This window comes from Centropristis striata, unplaced genomic scaffold, assembly GCF_030273125.1.
Source record: "Centropristis striata isolate RG_2023a ecotype Rhode Island unplaced genomic scaffold, C.striata_1.0 Scaffold_64, whole genome shotgun sequence".
NCBI classification, from domain to species: Eukaryota; Metazoa; Chordata; class Actinopteri; order Perciformes; family Serranidae; genus Centropristis; species Centropristis striata.
In genome coordinates, this window is record NW_026739080.1 from 1 (window position 1) to 26,534 (window position 26,534).

Below are 26,534 nucleotides of genomic sequence, written 5' to 3' on the forward strand. Positions count from 1 at the left end.
TCCACCAACAGACACTGATGTCCACCAGCAGACACTGATGTCCAACAGACACTGATGTCCACCAACAGACACTGATGTCCAGCAGACACTGATGTCCAGCAGACACTGATGTCCACCAGCAGTCACTGATGTCCACCAACAGACACTGATGTCCAGCAACAGACACTGATGTCCACCAACAGACACTGATGTCCACCAGCAGACACTGATGTCCACCAGCAGACACTGATGTTCAGCAACAGACACTGATGTCCCAGCAGACACTGATGTCCCAACAGACACTGATGTCCACCAGCAGACACTGATGTGCCACCAGCAGACACTGATGTCCAGCCAACAGACACTGATGTCCAAGCAGACACTGATGTCCAGCAGACACTGATGTCCAACAGACACTGATGTCCAGCCAACAGACACTGATGTCCACCAACAGACACTGATGTCCACCAGCAGACACTGATGTCCAGCAACAGACACTGAAGTCCAGCAGACACTGATGTCCAACAGACACTGATGTCCACCAACAGACACTGATGTTCAGCAACAGACACTGATGCCACCAACAGACACTGATGTCCACCAACAGACACTGATGTCCACCAGCAGACACTGATGTCCAGCAACAGACACTGATGTCCACCAACAGACACTGATGTCCACCAGCAGACACTGATGTCCAGCAGACACTGATGTCCACCAACAGACACTGATGTCCAGCAGACACTGATGTCCACCAACAGACACTGATGTCCACCAGCAGACACTGATGTCCACCAACAGACACTGATGTTCACCAGCAGACACTGATGTCCACCAGCAGACACTGATGTCCAGCAGACACTGATGTCCACCAACAGACACTGATGTCCACCAGCAGACACTGATGTCCAGCAGACACTGATGTCCACCAGCAGTCACTGATGTCCACCAACAGACACTGATGTCCACCAGCAGACACTGATGTCCACCAACAGACACTGATGTCCAGCAGACACTGATGTCCACCAACAGACACTGATGTTCACCAGCAGACACTGATGTCCACCAGCAGACACTGATGTCCAACAGACACTGATGTCCACCAGCAGACACTGATGTCCAACAGACATTGATGTCCACCAACAGACACTGATGTCCAGCAGACACTGATGTCCAACAGACACTGATGTCCACCAACAGACACTGATGTCCAGCAGACACTGATGTCCACCAACAGACACTGATGTCCAACAGACACTGATGTCCACCAGCAGACACTGATGTCCAACAGACACTGATGTCCACCAACAGACACTGATGTCCACCAGCAGACACTGATGTCCAACAGACACTGATGTCCACCAGCAGACACTGATGTCCACCAACAGACACTGATGTCCGCCAGCAGACACTGATGTCCAGCAGACACTGATGTCCACCAACAGACACTGATGTCCAGCAGACACTGATGTCCACCAACAGACACTGATGTCCACCAGCAGACACTGATGTCCAGCAGACACTGATGTCCACCAGCAGACACTAATGTCCACCAACAGACACTGATGTCCACCAGCAGACACTGATGTCCAGCAGACACTGATGTCCACCAGCAGACACTGATGTCCAACAGACACTGATGTCCACCAACAGACACTGATGTCCAACAGACACTGATGTCCAGCAGACACTGATGTCCACCAACAGACACTGATGTCCACCAGCAGACACTGATGTCCACCAACAGACACTGATGTCCACCAACAGACACTGATGTCCACCAGCAGACACTGATGTCCACCAACAGACACTGATGTCCAGCAGACACTGATGTCCAGCAGACACTGATGTCCACCAACAGACACTGATGTCCAGCAGACACTGATGTCCAGCAGACACTGATGTCCACCAACAGACACTGATGTCCAGCAGACACTGATGTCCAGCAGACACTGATGTCCAGCAGACACTGATGTCCACCAACAGACACTGATGTTCACCAGCAGACACTGATGTCCAGGAGACACTGATGTCCACCAACAGACACTGATGTCCAGCAGACACTGATGTCCAGCAGACACTGATGTCCACCAACAGACACTGATGTCCAGCAGACACTGATGTCCAGCAGACACTGATGTCCACCAACAGACACTGATGTTCACCAGCAGACACTGATGTCCAGTAGACACTGATGTCCACCAACAGACACTGATGTCCACCAGCAGACACTGATGTCCACCAGCAGACACTGATGTCCACCAACAGACACTGATGTCCAGCAGACACTGATGTCCACCAGCAGACATTGATGTCCACCAACAGACACTGATGTCCACCAGCAGGCACTGATGTCCACCAGCAGACACTGATGTCCACCAACAGACACTGATGTCCACCAACAGACACTGATGTCCACCAGCAGACACTGATGTCCAGCAGACACTGATGTCCACCAGCAGACACTAATGTCCACCAACAGACACTGATGTCCACCAGCAGACACTGATGTCCAGCAACAGACACTGATGTCCAGCAGACACTGATGTCCAACAGACACTGATGTCCACCAGCAGACACTGATGTCCAGCAACAGACACTGATGTCCAGCAGACACTGATGTCCAGCAGACACTGATGTCCAACAGACACTGATGTCCACCAACAGACACTGATGTCCACCAGCAGACACTGATGTCCAGCAACAGACACTGATGTCCACCAACAGACACTGATGTCCACCAACAGACACTGATGTCCAGCAGACACTGATGTCCAACAGACACTGATGTCCACCAACAGACACTGATGTCCAGCAGACACTGATGTCCACCAGCAGTCACTGATGTCCACCAACAGACACTGATGTCCACCAGCAGACACTGATGTCCAGCAACAGACACTGATGTCCACCAACAGACACTGATGTCCACCAGCAGACACTGATGTCCACCAGCAGACATTGATGTTAGCAACAGACACTGATGTCCAGCAGACACTGATGTCCAACAGACACTGATGTCCACCAGCAGACACTGATGTCCACCAGCAGACACTGATGTCCAGCAACAGACACTGATGTCAAGCAGACACTGATGTCCAGCAGACACTGATGTCCAACAGACACTGATGTCCAGCAACAGACACTGATGTCCACCAACAGACACTGATGTCCACCAGCAGACACTGATGTCCAGCAACAGACACTGATGTCCAGCAGACACTTATGTCCAACAGACACTGATGTCCACCAACAGACACTGATGTCCAGCAACAGACACTGATGTCCACCAACAGACACTGATGTCCACCAGCAGACACTGATGTCCAGCAACAGACACTGATGTCCACCAACAGACACTGATGTCCACCAGCAGACACTGATGTCCAGCAGACACTGATGTCCACCAACAGACACTGATGTCCAGCAGACACTGATGTCGACCAACAGACACTGATGTCCACCAGCAGACACTGATGTCCACCAACAGACACTGATGTTCACCAGCAGACACTGATGTCCACCAGCAGACACTGATGTCCAGCAGACACTGATGTCCACCAACAGACACTGATGTCCACCAGCAGACACTGATGTCCAGCAGACACTGATGTCCACCAGCAGTCACTGATGTCCACCAACAGACACTGATGTCCACCAGCAGACACTGATGTCCACCAACAGACACTGATGTCCAGCAGACACTGATGTCCACCAACAGACACTGATGTTCACCAGCAGACACTGATGTCCACCAGCAGACACTGATGTCCAACAGACACTGATGTCCACCAGCAGACACTGATGTCCAACAGACATTGATGTCCACCAACAGACACTGATGTCCAGCAGACACTGATGTCCAACAGACACTGATGTCCACCAACAGACACTGATGTCCAGCAGACACTGATGTCCACCAACAGACACTGATGTCCACCAGCAGACACTGATGTCCAACAGACACTGATGTCCAACAGACACTGATGTCCAGCAGACACTGATGTCCAACAGACACTGATGTCCACCAACAGACACTGATGTCCACCAGCAGACACTGATGTCCAGCAACAGACACTGATGTCCACCAACAGACACTGATGTCCACCAACAGACACTGATGTCCAGCAGACACTGATGTCCAACAGACACTGATGTCCACCAACAGACACTGATGTCCAGCAGACACTGATGTCCAGCAGACACTGATGTCCACCAGCAGTCACTGATGTCCACCAACAGACACTGATGTCCACCAGCAGACACTGATGTCCAGCAACAGACACTGATGTCCACCAACAGACACTGATGTCCACCAGCAGACACTGATGTCCACCAGCAGACATTGATGTTTAGCAACAGACACTGATGTCCAGCAGACACTGATGTCCAACAGACACTGATGTCCACCAGCAGACACTGATGTCCACCAGCAGACACTGATGTCCAGCAACAGACACTGATGTCAAGCAGACACTGATGTCCAGCAGACACTGATGTCCAACAGACACTGATGTCCAGCAACAGACACTGATGTCCACCAACAGACACTGATGTCCACCAGCAGACACTGATGTCCAGCAACAGACACTGATGTCCAGCAGACACTTATGTCCAACAGACACTGATGTCCACCAACAGACACTGATGTCCAGCAACAGACACTGATGTCCACCAACAGACACTGATGTCCACCAGCAGACACTGATGTCCAGCAACAGACACTGATGTCCACCAACAGACACTGATGTCCACCAGCAGACACTGATGTCCAGCAGACACTGATGTCCACCAACAGACACTGATGTCCAGCAGACACTGATGTCGACCAACAGACACTGATGTCCACCAGCAGACACTGATGTCCACCAACAGACACTGATGTTCACCAGCAGACACTGATGTCCACCAGCAGACACTGATGTCCAGCAGACACTGATGTCCACCAACAGACACTGATGTCCACCAGCAGACACTGATGTCCAGCAGACACTGATGTCCACCAACAGACACTGATGTCCACCAGCAGACACTGATGTCCAGCAGACACTGATGTCCACCAGCAGTCACTGATGTCCACCAACAGACACTGATGTCCACCAGCAGACACTGATGTCCACCAACAGACACTGATGTCCAGCAGACACTGATGTCCACCAACAGACACTGATGTTCACCAGCAGACACTGATGTCCACCAGCAGACACTGATGTCCAACAGACACTGATGTCCACCAGCAGACACTGATGTCCAACAGACATTGATGTCCACCAACAGACACTGATGTCCAGCAGACACTGATGTCCAACAGACACTGATGTCCACCAACAGACACTGATGTCCAGCAGACACTGATGTCCACCAACAGACACTGATGTCCACCAGCAGACACTGATGTCCAACAGACACTGATGTCCAACAGACACTGATGTCCACCAGCAGACACTGATGTCCAACAGACACTGATGTCCACCAACAGACACTGATGTCCACCAGCAGACACTGATGTCCAACAGACACTGATGTCCACCAGCAGACACTGATGTCCACCAACAGACACTGATGTCCGCCAGCAGACACTGATGTCCAGCAGACACTGATGTCCACCAACAGACACTGATGTCCACCAGCAAACACTGATGTCCAGCAGACACTGATGTCCACCAACAGACACTGATGTCCAGCAGACACTGATGTCCACCAACAGACACTGATGTCCACCAGCAGACACTGATGTCCAGCAGACACTGATGTCCACCAGCAGACACTAATGTCCACCAACAGACACTGATGTCCACCAGCAGACACTGATGTCCAGCAGACACTGATGTCCACCAGCAGACACTGATGTCCAACAGACACTGATGTCCACCAACAGACACTGATGTCCAACAGACACTGATGTCCAGCAGACACTGATGTCCACCAACAGACACTGATGTCCACCAGCAGACACTGATGTCCACCAACAGACACTGATGTCCACCAACAGACACTGATGTCCACCAACAGACACTGATGTCCAGCAGACAGTGATGTCCAGCAGACACTGATGTCCACCAACAGACACTGATGTCCAGCAGACACTGATGTCCAGCAGACACTGATGTCCACCAACAGACACTGATGTCCAGCAGACACTGATGTCCAGCAGACACTGATGTCCACCAACAGACACTGATGTCCAGCAGACACTGATGTCCAGCAGACACTGATGTCCACCAACAGACACTGATGTTCACCAGCAGACACTGATGCCCAGCAGACACTGATGTCCACCAACAGACACTGATGTCCAGCAGACACTGATGTCCAGCAGACACTGATGTCCACCAACAGACACTGATGTCCAGCAGACACTGATGTCCAGCAGACACTGATGTCCACCAACAGACACTGATGTTCACCAGCAGACACTGATGTCCAGTAGACACTGATGTCCACCAGCAGACACTGATGTCCACCAACAGACACTGATGTCCAACAGACACTGATGTCCAACAGACACTGATGTCCAGCAGACACTGATGTCCACCAGCAGACATTGATGTCCACCAGCAGACACTGATGTCCAGCAACAGACACTGATGTCCACCAACAGACACTGATGTCCACCAGCAGACACTGATGTCCACCAACAGACACTGATGTCCACCAGCAGACACTGATGTCCAGCAGACACTGATGTCCACCAACAGACACTGATGTCCAGCAGACACTGATGTCCACCAGCAGACACTGATGTCCACCAACAGACACTGATGTCCACCAGCAGACACTGATGTCCACCAACAGACACTGATGTTCACCAGCAGACACTGATGTCCACCAGCAGACACTGATGTCCACCAACAGACACTGATGTCCACCAACAGACACTGATGTCCACCAGCAGACACTGATGTCCAGCAGACACTGATGTCCAGCAGACACTGATGTCCACCAACAGACACTGATGTCCAGCAGACACTGATGTCCAGCAGACACTGATGTCCACCAGCAGTCACTGATGTCCACCAACAGACACTGATGTCCACCAGCAGACACTGATGTCCAGCAACAGACACTGATGTCCACCAACAGACACTGATGTCCACCAGCAGACACTGATGTCCACCAGCAGACACTGATGTCCACCAGCAGACATTGATGTCCAGCAACAGACACTGATGTCCAGCAGACACTGATGTCCAACAGACACTGATGTCCACCAGCAGACACTGATGTCCACCAGCAGACACTGATGTCCAGCAACAGACACTGATGTCCAGCAGACACTGATGTCCAGCAGACACTGATGTCCAACAGACACTGATGTCCAGCAACAGACACTGATGTCCACCAACAGACACTGATGTCCACCAGCAGACACTGATGTCCAGCAACAGACACTGATGTCCAGCAGACACTGATGTCCAACAGACACTGATGTCCACCAACAGACACTGATGTCCACCAGCAGACACTGATGTCTAGCAACAGACACTGATGTCCACCAACAGACACTGATGTCCATCAACAGACACTGATGTCCACCAACAGACACTGATGTCCACCAGCAGACACTGATGTCCACCAGCAGACACTGATGTCCACCAACAGACACTGATGTCCACCAACAGACACTGATGTCCACCAACAGACACTGATGTCCACCAACAGACACTGATGTCCACCAGCAGACACTGATGTCCACCAACAGACACTGATGTCCACCAACAGACACTGATGTCCACCAGCAGACACTGATGTCCAGCAGACACTGATGTCCACCAGCAGACACTGATGTCCAGCAGACACTGATGTCCACCAGCAGACACTGATGTCCACCAGCAGACACTGATGTCCACCAGCAGACACTGATGTCCACCAGCAGACACTGATGTCCACCAGCTGGCTCCCTGTAGCCTCCACAATATTACATTACATTACATTACATTTCATTTAGCAGACGCTTTTGTCCAAAGCGACTTACAATAAGTGCATTCAACCTGATGGTACTAGACATAGACCACAGGAATCAAGTAAGTACATAACTTTAAGAGCCAACTGTCATTGCTAAGGAGTGCTATATGTTAAAGAGGAAAAGAAGAGAAAAAAGAAGCGCTTTTTTTTTTTTTTTTTTTTTAAATATATCTGTTAGGTGACCATGACTTAACCGAGGTATTGTTGGAAGAGATAGGTCTTCAGCCTGCGGCGGAAGATGTCCAGGCTGTCTGAGGTCCTGATGTCGGTGGGGAGCTCGTTCCACCATTTGGGATCCAAGACATATATTTAAATACAAAGACCTGCTGACATTAGACTGGTTTTAGGACAGGTAGGAAAAAAAGTTATTTACAACTTCTTCTTTTAATCTTTTTAGGCAATTCAGGACCAGCATATTGATGTATCATTTTCATCTTTTATTCAGTATTATTAGTCAGTTTAAGTCAAATATACAAAAATAGGGCCTAATTTACCTGTGTGTGTGTGTGTGTGTGTGTGCTGCTATAGTGACTCCATGAAAAACATGAATAACTTGAACGAAGTTAATTATAATCTTACAATGATTAGTGATCTTGATCAAGTCTTATTATTTAATTAATTTTATTAACTATGAATGACTTCTGGTCACCATCTGTTAACTGTGGAGCTCAGGTTCAACATGTTGCCCTGACGACTGATGACGCGGCAGCAGCTGCCTCTCTGATTGGCTGCTGATCCTGAAGCGTCGGGACTTTCCAGAGACGCTGCTGCGTTCAGGAGCTGCAGGAAAACTCAGCGCTCTGTTCACTTCATGGAGAGAGCAGAGCTGAGAGACACCTGAAGGCAACATGTGGTCTGACAGAGAACTGAACCAGGACCTGAGACCTGCCCAGGTCACATGACTCAGGTCACATGACTCAGGTCACAGGATGAAACAAACAAATAAAAACATTATTTAAACCAAAAGCTCAGATTCAACCTTTAAACTTTAAACACTTCACTTCTTTATCTCAATATAAAGAGAAAAAAATATGAATATTTTAGTGGTATAAAAGTTTAATAATAAATATTTTAATGGTAAAAAAAAAAGTATGATTATAAGTATTTGAATAGTATAAAAGTTTAATTATAATTATTAATGTCAGAATAAAACCCAGAATCCTTATTATTGGTGAACTCTGCAGCTCCTGTTTCTGAGGCAGAAGCAGCCTGACTCTACCCGGACACTGATGATGTCATCTCAGCTCTGCTTTCTCATTGGCTGTTACGCTGCTGACACAGAGTAAGAGTTCAGCTGCTACTGCTGCTGGTCTACAGAGAGTCTGACAGGTCCAGCTCTACGACAGGGTCCAGGTCTATACAGGTCCAGGTCTACGACAGGTCCAGGTCTACAGAGTCTGACAGGTCCAGGTCTACAGAGAGTCTGACAGGTCCAGCTCTACGACAGGGTCCAGGTCTATACAGGTCCAGGTCTACAGAGTCTGACAGGTCCAGGTCTGATGATGAAGATGATGAAGATGATGGTGGTCCTCGTCCTCTCTGGTGTCCTCTGTGTCTCAGCTGACGGTCAGTTTCTGTCTCACTTTAAACAAACAAACAAACAAACAAACAAACAACAGGTTGTTTACTGTTTGTTCTTGTGTTTTCTCTGCAGTTCTACATAAGGACATTGGTTTCGTTGCCTGTTCAGAGTCTGATGGAGAGTTTATGTACGGACTGGATGGTGAAGAGCTTTGGTACGCAGACTTCAAGAACAAGAAAGCAGTCGAGCCTCAGCCCAGTTTTGTAGATCATATTAGCTACCCAGAAGGAGGTTATGAATCAGCTGTGGCTAATCTACAGATCTGCAAACAGAACCTGGCAACATTTCGCAGTGCTCTGAAGAACCCTTCAGTAAAACTCGGTAAATATATCTAATCTGAACTTTCTGCCACATTAATGAATTTCTCTTCACGTAAACTGCAGTTTTCTGAATAATCAGTTATTTTATTTTCTGGTTTTGGGTTCAATGAGTCAGAAGAGACAGAGAACACAGAGAGTCTTTTTACATTTCATTTTAAGTTTAAGAAGTTATTTAAAGCTGTAAATATTAAAATAAATATAGTTCAGTCATCATGTTAATGTTCATTAGAAATAATAAGTCCTGGCTCAGTATCAGAGATCAGGATCAGATCAGGATCAGACTGAGACACTTTTAGAATCTGCAGCAGGAAGTTTTTTCCACTTTGATAAATTAATTCTATAAACATTTGTAGAGATTTGAGCCCAGAGAAATATTTCCTGGTGAGTGTTTGTTTTGTGTTAAAGCTGAGGGTTCCTGATGTCTCACAGCTCAAACACAGCTGATCTGTCATTACTCCAGTCCTCCATCCTGTAACCTTTATTATAATAATAAAACAGTGTTAGTGAGTTAAAATGACCCACAGAGACAGAACTGATCCTCTGTGTGTGTCCAGCTGCTCCTTCCAGTCCGGTGGTCTACAGCAGAGACGAGGTGGAGCTGGGAGAGGAGAACACCCTGATCTGTCATGTGACTGGTTTCTATCCTGCTCCTGTCGACTTCTCCTGGACAAAGAACGGACAGAACGTCACCGAAGGAACCAGCGTCAACGTTCCCTACCCCAACAAAGACGCTACCTTCAACCAGTTCTCCAGCCTGGTCTTCACCCCAAAGCTGGGAGACGTGTACAGATGTTCAGTGACACATCTGGCCCTGGACCAACCACAGAGCAGATTCTGGGGTGAGACACTTTATTCACATCAATACAGACACAACAACTACAGCTGGCCTGTCTCCAGATGTTTCTGTCTCCAAATGTTTCCGTCTCCAGATGTTTCTGATGTTTCTGTCTCCAGATGTTTCTGATGTTTCTGTCTCCAGATGTTTCTGATGTTTCTGTCTCCAGATGTTTCTGATGTTTCTGTCTCCAGATGTTTCTGTCTCCAGATGTTTCTGATGTTTCTGTCTCCAGATGTTTCTGATGTTTCTGTCTCCAGATGTTTCTGTCTACAGATGTTTCTGATGTTTCTGTCTCCAGATGTTTCTGTCTACAGATGTTTCTGATGTTTCTGTCTCCAGATGTTTCATGTCTGTGTTTTCTGTCTCCAGATGTCTCATGTCTGTGTTTTCTGTCTCCAGATGTTTCATGTCTGTGTTTTCTGTCTCCAGATGTTTAATGTCTGTGTTTTCTGTCTCCAGATGTTTCTGTCTCCAGATGTTTCATGTCTGTGTTTTCTGTCTCCAGATGTCTCATGTCTGTGTTTTCTGTCTCCAGATGTTTCTGTCTCCAGATGTTTCTGTCTCCAGATGTTTCATGTCTGTGTTTTCTGTCTCCAGATGTTTCATGTCTGTGTTTTCTGTCTCCAGATGTTTCATGTCTGTGTTTTCTGTCTCCAGATGTTTTCTGTCTCCAGATGTTTCATGTCTGTGTCTTCTGTCTCCAGATGTTTCATGTCTGTGTTTTCTGTCTCCAGATGTCTCATGTCTGTGTTTTCTGCCTCCAGATGTTTAATGTCTGTGTCTTCTGTCTCCAGATGTTCATGACTGTGTTTTCTGTCTCCAGATGTTTCTGTCTCCAGATGTTTTCTGTCTCCAGATGTCTCATGTCTGTGTTTTCTGTCTCCAGATGTCTCATGTCTGTGTTTTCTGTCTCCAGATGTCTCATATCTGTGTTTTCTGTCTCCAGATGTTTAATGTCTGTGTTTTCTGTCTCCAGATGTTTCATGTCTGTGTTTTCTGTCTCCAGATGTCTCATATCTGTGTTTTCTGTCTCCAGATGTTTCTGTCTCCAGATGTTTTCTGTCTCCAGATGTCTCATGTCTGTGTTTTCTGTCTCCAGATGTCTCATGTCTGTGTTTTCTGTCTCCAGATGTCTCATATCTGTGTTTTCTGTCTCCAGATGTCTCATGTCTGTGTTTTCTGTCTCCAGATGTCTCATGTCTGTGTTTTCTGTCTCCAGATGTCTCATATCTGTGTTTTCTGTCTCCAGATGTTTAATGTCTGTGTTTTCTGTCTCCAGATGTCTCATGTCTGTGTTTTCTGTCTCCAGATTTTTCATGTCTGTGTTTTCTGTCTCCAGATGTCTCATGTCTGTGTTTTCTGTCTCCAGATGTTTAATGTCTGTATTTTCTGTCTCCAGATGTCTCATGTCTGTGTTTTCTGTCTCCAGATGTTTTCTGTCTCCAGATGTTTCATGTCTGTGTTTTCTGTCTCCAGATGTCTCATGTCTGTGTTTTCTGTCTCCAGATGTCTCATGTCTGTGTTTTCTGTCTCCAGATGTGGAGAAGACTCCGCCCAGTATTGGACCAGCAGTGTTCTGTGGACTCGGTCTGACTGTTGGTCTGCTCGGTGTGGCTGCTGGAACCTTCTTCCTCATCAAAGGGAACGAGTGCAGCTGATTGGTCGGGGCTGATGATGTCACTCAGATGAATATTATCTCTGCTGTCTGTTGATGATTTTAATGTTTTTATGTCTTTCTTCATGTTTGGCTGCAGATTCAATCCATCTCTTGTGTAAAATGCTTCCTGCTGAAATATAATCTGTGTTTTAATAAAGTTGGTTTGTTTCCTGACAGAATCAAATTCAAACTGTTTCTCCAGTCTGAAGATTTAATCTGTTTTAAATGAACATTAATTAATCTGTTGTTGTGGTAAATAAACAGGATGTCCCTCGTCTCATGTTTACTGTCCAGTCTGTCCACATTACACCTCAAACTCTCTTCAGCTGGTTCTTTCTGTTCATCACACTTTCACAGAAAGTAAAGAAAACTTTAACTTGAGTTTCAGTCCGACAGATGAAGTTTAATCTTCAGATAAACTATATTTTTACACAGAATGACACAGAATGTTTTATTCTCAATCAGCTCCACTGAAACTGATTTATAACTTAATGTTCTTTATGAACAGGAGGAATCTTTACAGCACCTTTCAGTCTATGTAATAATGTAATAATAATGTGGTGTTTCGTAAAAAGCTTCTAATGGTTGAAACCTGATTGTCTGTCTTTGATTTCTTCTTTTAGTGACAAACTTTTTATCGAACAATTTAAAAACATTATATTACAAACATAGCGCCATTGCCTTGCCACCAAAGACTTGAAAAATAAATATATGCATATATATATATATATATATATATATATATATATATATATATATATATATATATATATATATATATATGCAGGCACACACATTTACATATATTGTACACATGAGTAAATAAAAAGAGGAGAAGTAGAGGACAGGAGATGAGTTGACCTACAAAGATAAAGTAAGCAAAAAGAAAAAATACAGACATTTTCAGATCCACCAGTGGGAACTTGTTGCATTAGATGAAGAGAGTCTAGCAGTCTGACAATATAATTCACAGTAACAAATTATATACGAGCAAACAATGTTCTGTCAGAAAGAGGACCGATAAGCGTGTCCCAGGCCGGCATATTAGATACTCTTGCTTTATGTATGAAAACCTTTTGAAAAGAGCCATGTCTCTAAAATGATTGTTAATATATCAGTTATATTGTGAAGCGTCTGTATGGTGTGGCATAGAATTTGTGCACAAACTTATAACGAATAAGTTGATGTGCTGGATTCTTTGATGAGGTGGGTATGTTGGTCCAAAAATTGTTCCAGTCCAGAACATCCTGACCCTTAAATTCACAGAACTGATCACTCACAAAGGTTGAACACTTCTAGAGATCAGTTCATTGTAGATAACACTAATCCAGTAGACAGTGTTGGAGAAAAAATACAAGTGTCCAACGAATGAGAGGGCAATGGTGAATCCCATGGAACTCTATGGGCACAGATCTCAACTGGTTTGTCCCTCAGTGTGTCCTGTCTCTGACTGGTCCCCGTCTCGTCCCTCTGGCTGGTCCTCGTGTGTCCCTTTCTGTTGATCAGGATCCAGGTTTTACTCCCAGCCTTACGTCAAGACCTGAGACCTGGTTCATGTTTCCTTATGATCATTAATCTTCATTTATCTTTGCAGCATTCTGCAGCAGAACACCGTGGACGTTCTCCGTCAGAGCAGAGAGAGTTTTCTTCATCACATGGATGCAGATGAGAGAAGCTCTAATCTGCAGAGGAAAGGAAAGTGACCCTGACACTGAAACATCTACTGACACTGAAACATCTGAATTATATTTACTGAAATCACTCAAATATGAATCAATGAAATGAGTCTGATCCACCTCAGTCCTGCTGTTTGACTCTGTTCTGATGTTTCATGTTCAGGATATCAATTAAATAGAGTTTTAAACCGTTTCACCAGTTTACACCCGGAATATTAGACTGGAGATTAAATCTGATTCTCTCTAAAGATGTAACTGTGATGCTTTTTTTATTTAAATGTGTTCTAACTCCCTGTACGTTCACATGAGGATTTACAGTTCAACCATTTGTTTTATCTGTTGCCATGGTGACTCTGCCTTTTATAGTAGTGGTGCATGCTGGAACTCAGATCATTTCTGGAAGCAGAAAGTTTCCCATCTGAGGGTAAATCAGCTCAGGGTTCATGACAGACTGTTGAACCTTTTACCTGGAACATGTCCTGATGATCCCACAAACCATAAATAAATAAATGAGGCCGAAACAAGCAAAGAGCGCAGTTTGTTCAGCTGTCAGTCAAAAGCATCAAATCAAATCAAATCAAGTTTATTTGTATAGCCCTTTACAGTAGCCAGAAGGTAACCAAAGTGCTTCACAGGAAATCCATAAAAACAATACATAACACATGCATAACATATAAGTACAAAATAAAAGTGCTGCAGTGCTGCAAGGTAGTACGAGCCATAGACCATAGCCATACATAGAAAGGAACAAACAAAATGAGTAGACCTAAGAAACAGAGTTGGCAGAATTAAATGCCAACCTAAAAAAAGTGGGTCTTCAACTTTGATTTAAAAAGGCTGAGATCAGAAGTGAAACGAATGTCAGGGGGCAGTTTGTTCCACAGCCTTGGAGCAGCGACGGCAAAAGACCGATCGCCCCACTGTTTAAGCCGTGTCCTCGGGACCTCTAAGAGAAGTTGACCCGAAGAGCGCAGGGCTCTGCCACAATTGCGAACAGTTAAAATCTCTGACAGATAAGATGGGGCCAGTCCATTAACGGCCTGAAAAACAAATAACAAAAGTTTAAAATCAATTCTAAAACGGACTGGAAGCCAGTGGAGTGATGACAGCACAGGGGTAATGTGTTCCCGTCTCGATGTGCCTGTTAAAAATCGGGCAGCGGCGTTCTGTACTAGTTGAAGACGAGAGATGGAAGACTGGCTGAGGCCAACGTAGAGGGCATTGCAGTAATCCAGTCTCGAACTGATAAAAGCATGGATTGCCTTCTCGAGATCTGGCCGACTGAGGAAAGATTTCACTTTGGCCAAGAGACGGAGCTGAAAGAAGCTTGTGCTGACAACAGAACTAATCTGTTTGTCGAATTTGAGTCCATTGTCAAATATTACACCAAGGTTTTTAACATGTGATTTAAAAAAGGGGGCCAGAGTGCCAGAGTTTGTGGCGGAAACAATCGACGAAGATGGTGAACCAAACAAAATGCATTCAGTTTTGCTGTCGTTTAAATGCAAAAAGTTCTGTGCCAGCCACCGCTTTATATCAGAAATGCAGTCCAGGAGCTTAGTGAATGCAGTGTTATCGTTAGGACACATGGGCAGATATATCTGCAAATCGTCTGCATAAAAGTGAAAAGACAAATTGTGTTGTTTTATAATTGATCCCAGAGGAAGCATGTACAAAGAAAACAGAATAGGGCCGAGAATGGAACCCTGTGGCACACCACAGGGCAGGGATGCGGCTGAGGAGCAGTGGTCGCCAATGACGACAGAGAAGCTCCTGTCTGCCAGGTATGACTTGAACCATTGAAGAGCAGTGCCACGGATACCAATGTGCTGCTCTAGGCGAGATACAAGGACTGCGTGGTCGACTGTATCGAAGGCCGCCGTGAGGTCCAGCAGCACCAGCACAGCAGGATTACCAGCGTCCACAGACAAAGAAATATCATTGTGCACCTTTAACAGTGCAGTCTCTGTGCTATGTCGGGATCTAAAACCAGACTGAAATTTTTCAAAGGTAGAATTGAGCTCCAAAAATGCCTGTAATTGAATAAAAACAACTTTTTCTAGAACCTTAGAAAGGAAAGGCAGGTGGGAGACGGGTCTAAAATTGGAGAGCACAGAGGGGTCAAGATGCGGCTTTTTTAAAAGGGGCCTAACCATGGCGTGTTTGAAGGCAGCTGGAACAGACCCTAAGCTAAGACAAGTGTTTATAAAAACAAGCAGACTTGACCCAACAGAACTCAAAACCTCCTTCAAAAACTTAGCTGGAATGATATCTAAAGGACAGTTAGTGGGTTTCATGCCACTAACCACCTTAGAAAGAGATGACAGGGAAATGGTCTCAAACTGCTCGAAAACAGCAGTCTGTGCCGGAGGAGCACAGACTTCAACAAGGGACAAGTTCAAGTTACAAATGGTTTGCCTAACAGATGCCACTTTATCAGTGAAAAAAGACATGAACTCTTCACAGGTTGCAGTGGAGGCATCAGACAGGACAGTGGGGCGTGGGTTAATGACAGAGTCAATAGTGCTAAATAGCAATCTGGGATGATGAGAGCTCTGAGCTATGATGGAGGACAGATATTTTGCCTTGGCTTCCTTTAGAGCTCTCTGGTAGGCAGCCAGACTGTCCCTTAAGCAACCCAGGGATACATGCAATTTGTCCTTCTTCCAGCGCCGTACAGCCTGTCTGCAACGTTGTCTGAGCAGACGGGTGTGGTCGTCGAACCAGGGATCTGGCTTAGTTTTTGAGGATTTTTGCCGAAAAGGTGCAACAGAGTCAAGGATCGCAGAACATGTTGAGTGGAAGGTGGAGAGTAGGTTGTCTGGACAAAGGGGAGGAACCAGCCCACAGTCATCAAGCAGCTGAGAGTCCCTGAAGGCAGCAGCAAACTCCCCGGCTGTTGATGGAGAGAAGATTCGGTGTCTGCGAGCTGAGGAGACTGGCTTATTGGCAGATGGGGGGGCAGCAAAGTCAAAAACAACAGGGAGTTGATCCGAGATAGCAGTATCAACTATTTCTCTGAGGGAAACCGAAAGCCCATGAGAAATTACCAGGTCAAGGGTGTGTCCATGCTCATGTGTTGGTGCATTAACAGATTGAGTGAGATTAAAAGAATCTAAAAGGCCTTTGAATCCGTTGGCCAGTTGATTTGCTGCACAACAAACATGAATATTAAAATCGCCACAAATCAACAGTTTATCAAACTTCGGGATAAACTCAGACAAGAACTCAGAGAACTCTTGAAGGAAGTCCTTATCAAATCTGGGTGGGCGGTAAACTGTGGCACACAGCACAGGGCAGGTGAGGTCAATCACGAACAGCTGCAGTTCGAAGCTGGAATAATTGGTAGCGCTTATCGCCCGGCATCTGAAATTCTCCTTAAATATAGCGGCCAGACCGCCACCGCGACCGGCAGCTCGCGGGGTGCTAAAGAAGGAGCAGCCGGGAGGGAGGAGCTCCGAAAAGGCGATGTTCTCACCTGGTTTCAGCCAGGTCTCTGTCAACAGGAGGAAATCCAGATCGTGAGTTTTAAAAAAGTCATTTAAAATAAATGTCTTATTTGTAAGAGACCTGGTATTTATCAGCACCGTGTGGATTGCACATCGATCAGTCTGGCGAGGAAAGCGACTGAGGGAGCGGAGATTCGCCGGGACACAGCCCCGCTGGGAAGTCCGCACCGGCCGACAACACGGAAGCAGCACCCCGGTGTCGTGGAGAACCGGCCGAAGCCACCGATATCTGTACTCCGAGGAACTCCGCAGATCGTAGCCCCTGTAGACAGTGAAGGATCCGGCTGGTGGACGACAGGGATCGTGGACAGAGGAGGCCAGGGACACCTTCAGTTTAATGAGGACTCCGCCTCGCTTTCCGCGTTTTCTGCGGCGTCTGTGGCGAGGTAACCAGCAGGAAAACCGCCGTAGATGCATCGGTATAGACTCCAGGAAAGGCGGAAGCCTCTTTGAGTGCCCAGCAAAGCTGCAGATCGGCAGTTTTTCCAGAGACTCACGGATATCAAGAAGTGTCAGGCGATCATACACCTGCAGCGGTGACACACTCCGTACAACAAACAGCAGATACAGGTAAAACAGTAACATGCTCAGCAGAGGGAGACGGCCAGCCAAACACAGGGGCGCCATTTTCAGTTATCAGCCAATAGGAATGCACCAAGAGAAAGCCGCCCACATGTGAACTCATGCAGAACAAACAAACAAACAAACAAACAGTCTGCCACAGTAAACAACAACATGTTGTCACTGAGGAAGAATCTGAAGGTATTATAAACAAAAAGTTATTCAAAGACTTAAAGGCAGATTTATTCTGCAATCACACAAATAATTTGTTTGTGAGTTTAGAATTCTGTCTTTCATATTTTTGATGAATCATTTTTGCTTGAATTTGAAAAAAGTCTTGCCATTTTGGCACAAATGAATCTCCATATATAATATACATATTATCAGGAAAATAAATGTTTCTAATAAACCATAATTATTACTTTTTGTTTAATAAAATGTAACTGAATTTGGAATTATTTTATTCTTCTGAAACTATCACAGTTATTTTTTAATTCATAGAAACAAAAGTTCAGTGTGTTTTGGATTCATGTAGCCCAATATGTTAACAGGCTTCACTGCTGAGAAACATCAAAATCATAATTAACCATTTAAAGCTTGGCATTTTTTACTGTGCAAGTATGGGTATTATTATTATTGTGTGTGCGTGTGTGTGTGTGTGTGTGTGTGTGTGTGTGTGTGTGTGTGTGTGTTAGTATGTTAGTGCTCCAGCAGCAGACTTTAGTCTGATCGTCTGCCTGGTAACAGCTGATGCTGCAGGTCATGTGATCATGTCTCTGACTCTGTGAGTGTGTGTGTGTGTGTGTTTGTGTGTGTGTGTGTGTGTGTCTGTGCTCCAGCAGCAGACTTTAGTCTGATCGTCTGCCTGGTAACAGCTGATGCTGCAGGTCATGTGATCATTCTCTGGTTTTTAGAGCGGCTCTCAGTCAGACTGGATCAGTTTGTCAAGAGAACAGAAGAACATGGCTTCATCCTTTCTCCTCGTCCTCTTCATCAGCCTCCACTCAGCAGGTAGGATCAATACTCTGATCAATACTCTGATCACTGATCAATACACTGATCACTGATCAATACTCTGACCAATACTCTGATCACTGATCAATACTCTGATCTCTGATCAATACTCTGATCACTGGCCAATACTCTGATTCCTGAACAATACTCTGACCAATACTCTGATCACTGATCAATACTCTGATCTCTGATCAATACTCTGATTCCTGACCAATACTCTGATCAATACTCTGATCACTGATCAATACTCTGATCTCTGATCAATGTTCTGATCAAATTGTTTATACTCATTGATGTCCAAACTGTTCTTGTTTTTCAGATGGATTTATGCATGTTATGATGGACAGTTGTGACTTTAACTCCAGTGAGCTGAAGGACATCGAGTTCATCAGGTCTTATTATTACAACAGAGATGAGATTCTGAGGTTCAGCAGCAGTTTGGGGAAGTTTGTTGGATACACTGAGCTGGGAGTGATGAACGCAGAGCGCTTCAACAAAGATCCTTCAAAACTGGCTGCGATGAAGGCTCAGAAGGAGAGCTACTGTGAACACAACATCGGGCTCTGGTACAGCGGCATTCTGCCTAAATCAGGTGAGTTTGTGTTTCTGTAACTTCCAACATTAATCATCTCATTATTAATTCATTAACACTCTGAATAATATCTGGTTTTTCTGTGAGTGTGAATATTATCATTATTATTATTATTATTATGAGTTGTGAACTTCCCTGTTGAATCTTTAGACTAAATGACGGTTGTTGTGATTGACACAGACACTGTTGGTGTTTGACCAATCAGTGTGCTGTGGGCGGGGCATTAGTCCTTCATGAGTCAGGTATAATAATAACAATAAAGTAGCTGTGAGCAGCCAGCAGGGGGCAGCAACACCTGAGCTGTTAGTTCACCACAGTAATTATTATTATTATTATTATTAATAATAATAATAATTATTATTATTATTATTATTAATAATTATTATTATTGTAATAATAACATAAAGTAGCTGTGAGCAGCCAGCAGGGGGCAGCAACACCTGAGCTGTTAGTTCACTACAGTAATTATTAATATTATTATTATTATTATTGTTATTATTATTATTATTAATAATAATAATTATTATTATTATTATTATTATTATTATTAATTATTATTATTATTATTGTTATTATTATTATTATTAAAAAATAATAATAATTATTATTATTATTAATAATAATAATTATTATTATTATTATTATTATTATTATTGATTATTATTATTATTATTATTGTTATTATTAATAATAATAATAATTATTATTATTATTATTATTGTTATTATTAATTATTATTGTAATAATAACAATAAAGTAGCTGTGAGCAGCCAGCAGGGGGCAGCAACACCTGAGCTGTTAGTTCACCACAGACAGAAAGTTCTCATCAACTCCTCAAAGTCTCACTGATCATCAAGAAATCACACAAAAACAAACAAACAAACAAAAAAAAGTTATCAAGAAATCACACACAACAGATTATTAATAGAAATATTAATATATTATGGACCTCAAGAAAAACAGCTTTTAAAAGGTCATAATGATATTATTATTATTATAACAATAATAAATAATAATAGCAATAATAATAATATCAGGGCCCCGTGGATCAACCCTGTTAATAATAATAATAATAATAATAATAATAATAATAATAACAATGTTATTATAATTAATGTTATTATTATTATTATTAATAATAATAATATCAGGGCCCCGTGGATCAACCCTGCGTGCTGTTTTTTTTACATGTATGAAAAGTGAACAAGCTTTTGTCTTCATGCCTCATTTAAAATGTTTCATATCTGAACTGAAACTTCATCAGCTGAATTTGTGTTTACAGTTTTCAGTTCTCTGAAGCTCCATAAACTGTTCTGAATATTATTATATTTGTTATTATTACATGTATTATGATTATATTTCACCTGCCACCTGCTAATTATTGTGCAATAATTATAGTTAAAGGGTTTCACTGGGCTTCGGTGGGCGTTGGGCTCTCAGCATCAGTCTCAGATAAAGATCCCGTTCAGTCCAGTTTGTGTTCTGTCAGTTTATTGTGTGTAAACTGGATCATGGACCACAGTATCTGACTGGTCTCCACCATCAGATATAAAGTTCAGTTCGTGTGTTCAGGACTTGGTGGTTCTAGTTTGGGGAGGTGCTGCATTCTGTGATCCACGAGGATCCAGCTCTGATTCTCCTGGTTTTATTCATGTTTTTAATCCTGATGGTGGATCTCCTGGTTATCTTCATGTTTTAATCCTGATGGTGGATCTCCTGGTTATCTTCATGTTTTAATCCTGATGGTGGATCTCCTGGTTTTATTCATGTTTTAATCCTGATGGTGGATCTCCTGGTTATCTTCATGTTTTAATCCTGATGGTGGATCTCCTGGTTTTATTCATGTTTTAATCCTGATGGTGGATCTCCTGGTTTTATTCATGTTTTAATCCTGATGGTGGATCTCCTGGTTATCTTCATGTTTTAATCCTGATGGTGGATCTCCTGGTTTTATTCATGTTTTAATCCTGATGGTGGATCTCCTGGTTTTATTCATGTTTTAATCCTGATGGTGGATCTCCTGGTTATCTTCATGTTTTAATCCTGATGGTGGATCTCCTGGTTTTATTCATGTTTTAATCCTGATGGTGGATCTCCTGGTTTTATTCATGTTTTAATCCTGATGGTGGATCTCCTGGTTATCTTCATGTTTTAATCCTGATGGTGGATCTCCTGGTTTTATTCATGTTTTAATCCTGATGGTGGATCTCCTGGTTATCTTCATGTTTTAATCCTGATGGTGGATCTCCTGGTTTTATTCATGTTTTAATCCTGATGGTGGATCTCCTGGTTTTATTCATGTTTTAATCGTGATGGTGGATCTCCTGGTTATCTTCATGTTTTAATCCTGATGGTGGATCTCCTGGTTTTATTCATGTTTATAATCCTGATGGTGGATCTCCTGGTTATCTTCATGTTTTAATCCTGATGGTGGATCTCCTGGTTGTCTTCCAGCCGAGCCGTACGTCAGACTGAGATCCGTGACTCCCTCCGGTGGATCCCATCCCTCCATGCTGGTCTGCAGCGTCTACGACTTCTTCCCCAAACTGATCCGGGTCCGCTGGCTCAGAGACGGACAGGAAGTCACCTCTGATGTCACTTCCACTGACGAGCTGGCAGACGGAGACTGGTACTACCAGGTCCACTCCCACCTGGAGTACACGCCCAGGTGAGTCCTCCTCCAGGTCCAGGTCCTGGTCTAGTCAGGTCCAGGTCCACTCCCACCTGGAGTACACGCCCAGGTGAGTCCTCCTCCAGGTCCAGGTCCTGGTCTAGTCAGGTCCAGGTCCACTCCCACCTGGAGTACACGCCTAGGTGAGTCCTCCTCCAGGTCCAGGTCCTGGTCTAGTCAGGTCCAGGTCCACTCCCACCTGGAGTACACGCCCAGGTGAGTCCTCCTCCAGGTCCTGGTCCTGGTCCTGGTCCTGGTACTGGTCTAGTCAGGTCCACTCCCACCTGGAGTACACGCCCAGGTGAGTCCTGCTCCAGGTCCAGGTTCTGGTCCAGGTCCAGTCAGTTCCAGGTCCAGGTCCAGTCAGGTCCAGTCAGGTCCAGGTCCAGTCAGTTCCAGGTCCAGGTCCAGGTCCAGTCAGGTCCAGTCAGGTCCAGGTCCAGGTCCAGTCAGGTCCAGTCAGGTCCAGGTCCAGTCAGTTCCAGGTCCAGGTCCAGGTCCAGTCAGGTCCAGTCAGGTCCAGGTCCAGTCTGGTCCAGGTCCAGGTCCAGTCAGGTCCAGTCAGGTCCAGGTCCAGGTCCAGGTCCAGTCAGTTCCAGGTCCAGGTCCAGTCAGGTCCAGTCAGGTCCAGGTCCAGTCAGTTCCAGGTCCAGGTCCAGGTCCAGTCAGGTCCAGTCAGGTCCAGGTCCAGGTCCAGTCTGGTCCAGGTCCAGTCAGGTCCAGGTCCTGGTCCAGGTCCAGGTCCAGGTCCAGGTCCAGTCAGGTCCAGGTCCAGCTCCAGGTCCAGCTCCAGGTCCAGTCAGGTCCAGGTCCAGTGTTGATGTGTTGTTTTGTGTCTGCAGGTCTGGAGAGAAGATCTCCTGTGTGGTGGAGCACGCCAGTCTGAAAGAACCTCTGGTCACTGACTGGGGTAAATACCTGTCTGTCTCTCACCTGTCTGTCTCTCTCCTGTCTGTCTGTCTCTCTCCTGTCTGTCTGTCTCTCACCTGTCTGTCTCTCACCTGTCTGTCTCTCTCCTGTCTGTCCTCAGACCCGTCCATGCCTGAGTCTGACAGAAACAAGTTTGCCATCGGAGCCTCAGGACTGATCCTGGGTCTGGTCTTATCTCTGGCTGGATTCATCTACTACAAGAGGAAGTCCCGAGGTCAGACCACCAGAACCACAACCAGAACCAGATCAGACCAGTACACCTGAACCACAACCAGAACCAGATCAGACCAGTACACCTGAACCACAACCAGATCAGACCAGTACACCTGAACCAGAACTAGATCAGACCAGTACACCTGAACCACTACCAGATCAGACCAGTACACCTGAACCAGAACTAGATCAGACCTGTACACCTGAACCAGAAACAGATCAGACCAGTACATCTGAACCAGAACCAGATCAGACCAGTACACCTGAACCAGAACCAGATCAGACCAGTACATCTGAACCAGAACCAGTTCAGACCAGTACACCTGAACCAGAACCAGATCAGACCAGTACACCTGAACCAGAACCAGTTCAGACCAGTACATCTGAACCAGAACCAGATCAGACTAGTACACCTGAACCAGAACCAGTTCAGACCAGTACACACTTCAGATTTAGTGTCAGTCCGTATTCAGACCTGTATATAGTCTGGACCATCTTGGGACCAGTTCTGGTTCTTGGTGTCAGTGTTCAGTCTCAGACCAGGATCCAGAGTCTGAAGATTTCTGGTTCTGTTTCTCTACAACAACATTTTACTGAATTACAGAGTTTTGATATTTGTCTTTATTTGATTTGTTGTTGACACTCTTCATCTCTTCTTAAAACAGGAAGGATTCTGGTCCCCACTAACTGATCCTGGACCTGATCCTGGTCCTAACCCTAATCCTGGTCCTGATCCTGGTCCTGGACCTGATCCTGATCCTGATCCTGATCCCTGTCCTGATCCTGATCCTGGTCCTGGTCCTGATCCTGGTCCTGTATCTGCCTCTTCAACCTGCTTCGTGTGTTTCCGGCTCAGTAGACCACCTGCTGGACCAGCTCAACACCTGATCCTGATCCTGATCCTGGATCTGATCCTGGTCCTGATCCTGATCCTGGTCCTGATCCTGGTCCTGACCCTAATCCTGATCCTGATCCTGGTCCTGTATCTGCCTCTTCAACCTGCTTCGTGTGTTTCCGGCTCAGTAGACCACCTGCTGGACCAGCTCAACACCTGATCCTGTAATGATCTGGACTCTGATACCAGCTGGTCTGATCCTGGTCCAGGACTGCCTCTCCCAGTCCTGGACCAGGTTTAGTCTGGACCTGGACTCTTCTTGTGATTTGATGCCACTAACCCTGCGCTCTGCTTTAACAACATAAATCATTTATTTCCATATTTTGTCTTTCAGTTTGTTAGATTTGTATATTTCTACTGGAGTGAAATATTTTATCGATAATAAACCAGAAAACGTTCTGAGTCTCTGTGGTTTCATTAAATGTTTTAGTTATTAGAGTTTATAAACGACTCTGAGATTATTATTAAAAAGATCAGAGTGAACTAAGATCATATTTCTGTTTAATATGTAGTAAATGTGCAGAAATGAATTCTATTATTAAACATTTATCATCATAACTAATGTACCATTACATCATAAATGTTGATATAAAGAGTTTTCTCAGTTCCAAAGTAAACTCACAGCAGCAGCAGACAGTCTGATCTGGTCCTGGAGACATGAACCTCCACTGAGACGTCCAGACTCTGATAACTTCATGTTGTTAATTCATTCCTATGACCTCCAGCTGGTCCACAGTCCTCCTACTCACAAAGCTGCCAAGAACCTGATCCTGATCCTAACTGGGCCACAGATGTTCTGGTGGTAACGCCTCTCCACCTGTCAGATCACTTTTATCCAGTTTAATGTGGTTCTACCAGAGCAACCCTCTGCTCCTGCACCAACTTTCCACCGTAACCTCCAGAACTGATCCCAGCCCACTGCTCCTCTATCGTCTCCTCCGTCCTACCTCCACAAATCCTGGTGTGTGTCTCAAGCCGATTGGGTAATTTTGTTATATTAGATTTATTTAGTTATTTTCCTTGATTTGATAATTTATCGTATTTTATAATTTTATAATATTTTTATTATTCACAGTATTTGATAATGTATGTGATTTTATATTTCCTTTATATTTTATTATTTATTTTATAGAGTTTAGAGAATGTAATGCCCTGAATAGTGATTTTTCTATAGGTGAGGTCTGCCCTCTGCTGGTCAGATTCTGCATTGCACCGGCATTATTCTACAGGTTTGAATAAAGTTTTTAAACATCATTGCTGCGCAGAGAGACGTTGCAGAGTGAATTTTGCCCCCTGCTGGTCAAGGTTTGTATTGCACAACATTTTTAAAAAAATATTTTATTCATGAATCGAATTTATTTTTAGATTTATATTTCTAGATTGACATTTTATAGACATATTATTTCACACTGTATTGTTACGTTTGTACAAATACATTTGTACTTACTTTTTACCAATAGTTTTGTACTTTTTATGCATGTATTGAATTCATTTGTAAATTTTTTTATATTTACATGTAACATTTACAGAGACCTTATTTTATATTATATTATTGAATACAGTTTATATTCACTTACAAATGAGCCTAAAGGACGTGTAGGGACCCTTTACATTTTAAATAACTTGTTACTGGTCTCACTCGTGGTGTCAGTCAGACTTCACTTCCCAGCATGCATTGCACTTCAAACTGGAAGATTTTTTTTTTTTTCTTCTTCTTCTTCTTCTTCTTCTTTATTCCAAATGGGAGGATTCTTGAGTATTTTGTAGATACATTAGCTCTTGAAGGTTAGAGTTAGATTTTAAAATCCACTCACATTAGGTTCAGGACAGATCTAAGGGTCAGGCCATAATAATATTAGACTAATATTAGAGTAGACAAATAATGAATAAAAAGGAGGGAGAGACGCAGAAAGAGAGAGAGTGTTGAAAAGAGAGGGACACAGAGGGAGGGTTAAGGTTAGGGTTAGGTCATCGTTAAAACGCAGCACTCTTGGAGAGTGCTACGGGAGGCACGGGCGCAGGGGATCAGGCAGATCAAATCTTTTGTTTCCTAAAGGTGGGGATTTTTCTTTAATAAAAGTTGATAAAATGAGTCTCGGTTCACCAAAAAAATGGTTAAAAGAATAGTTTTA

The 26,534-nt window shown here is 44.6% G+C and overlaps 2 protein-coding genes across 2 annotated transcripts; both read left to right on the forward strand.

Moving 5' to 3' along the window:
- Positions 1-9,398: 9,398 nt before the first annotated feature.
- LOC131968034 (HLA class II histocompatibility antigen, DP alpha 1 chain-like) lies at positions 9,399-12,413 on the forward strand. Its single transcript, XM_059328780.1, has 4 exons — positions 9,399-9,510; positions 9,599-9,847; positions 10,401-10,685; positions 12,221-12,413. The coding sequence occupies exons 1-4, from the start codon at positions 9,444-9,446 to the stop codon at positions 12,340-12,342; spliced, it is 723 nt and encodes a 240-aa protein (XP_059184763.1). The 5' UTR covers positions 9,399-9,443; the 3' UTR covers positions 12,343-12,413.
- A 6,560-nt stretch (positions 12,414-18,973) lies between these two features.
- On the forward strand, positions 18,974-24,800 carry LOC131968033 (H-2 class II histocompatibility antigen, E-S beta chain-like). Its single transcript, XM_059328779.1, has 8 exons — positions 18,974-19,098; positions 19,421-19,693; positions 22,148-22,361; positions 23,207-23,274; positions 23,395-23,508; positions 24,173-24,205; positions 24,421-24,437; positions 24,486-24,800. The coding sequence occupies exons 1-6, from the start codon at positions 19,050-19,052 to the stop codon at positions 24,196-24,198; spliced, it is 744 nt and encodes a 247-aa protein (XP_059184762.1). The 5' UTR covers positions 18,974-19,049; the 3' UTR covers positions 24,199-24,205; positions 24,421-24,437; positions 24,486-24,800.
- The last annotated feature ends 1,734 nt before the right edge of the window (positions 24,801-26,534 follow it).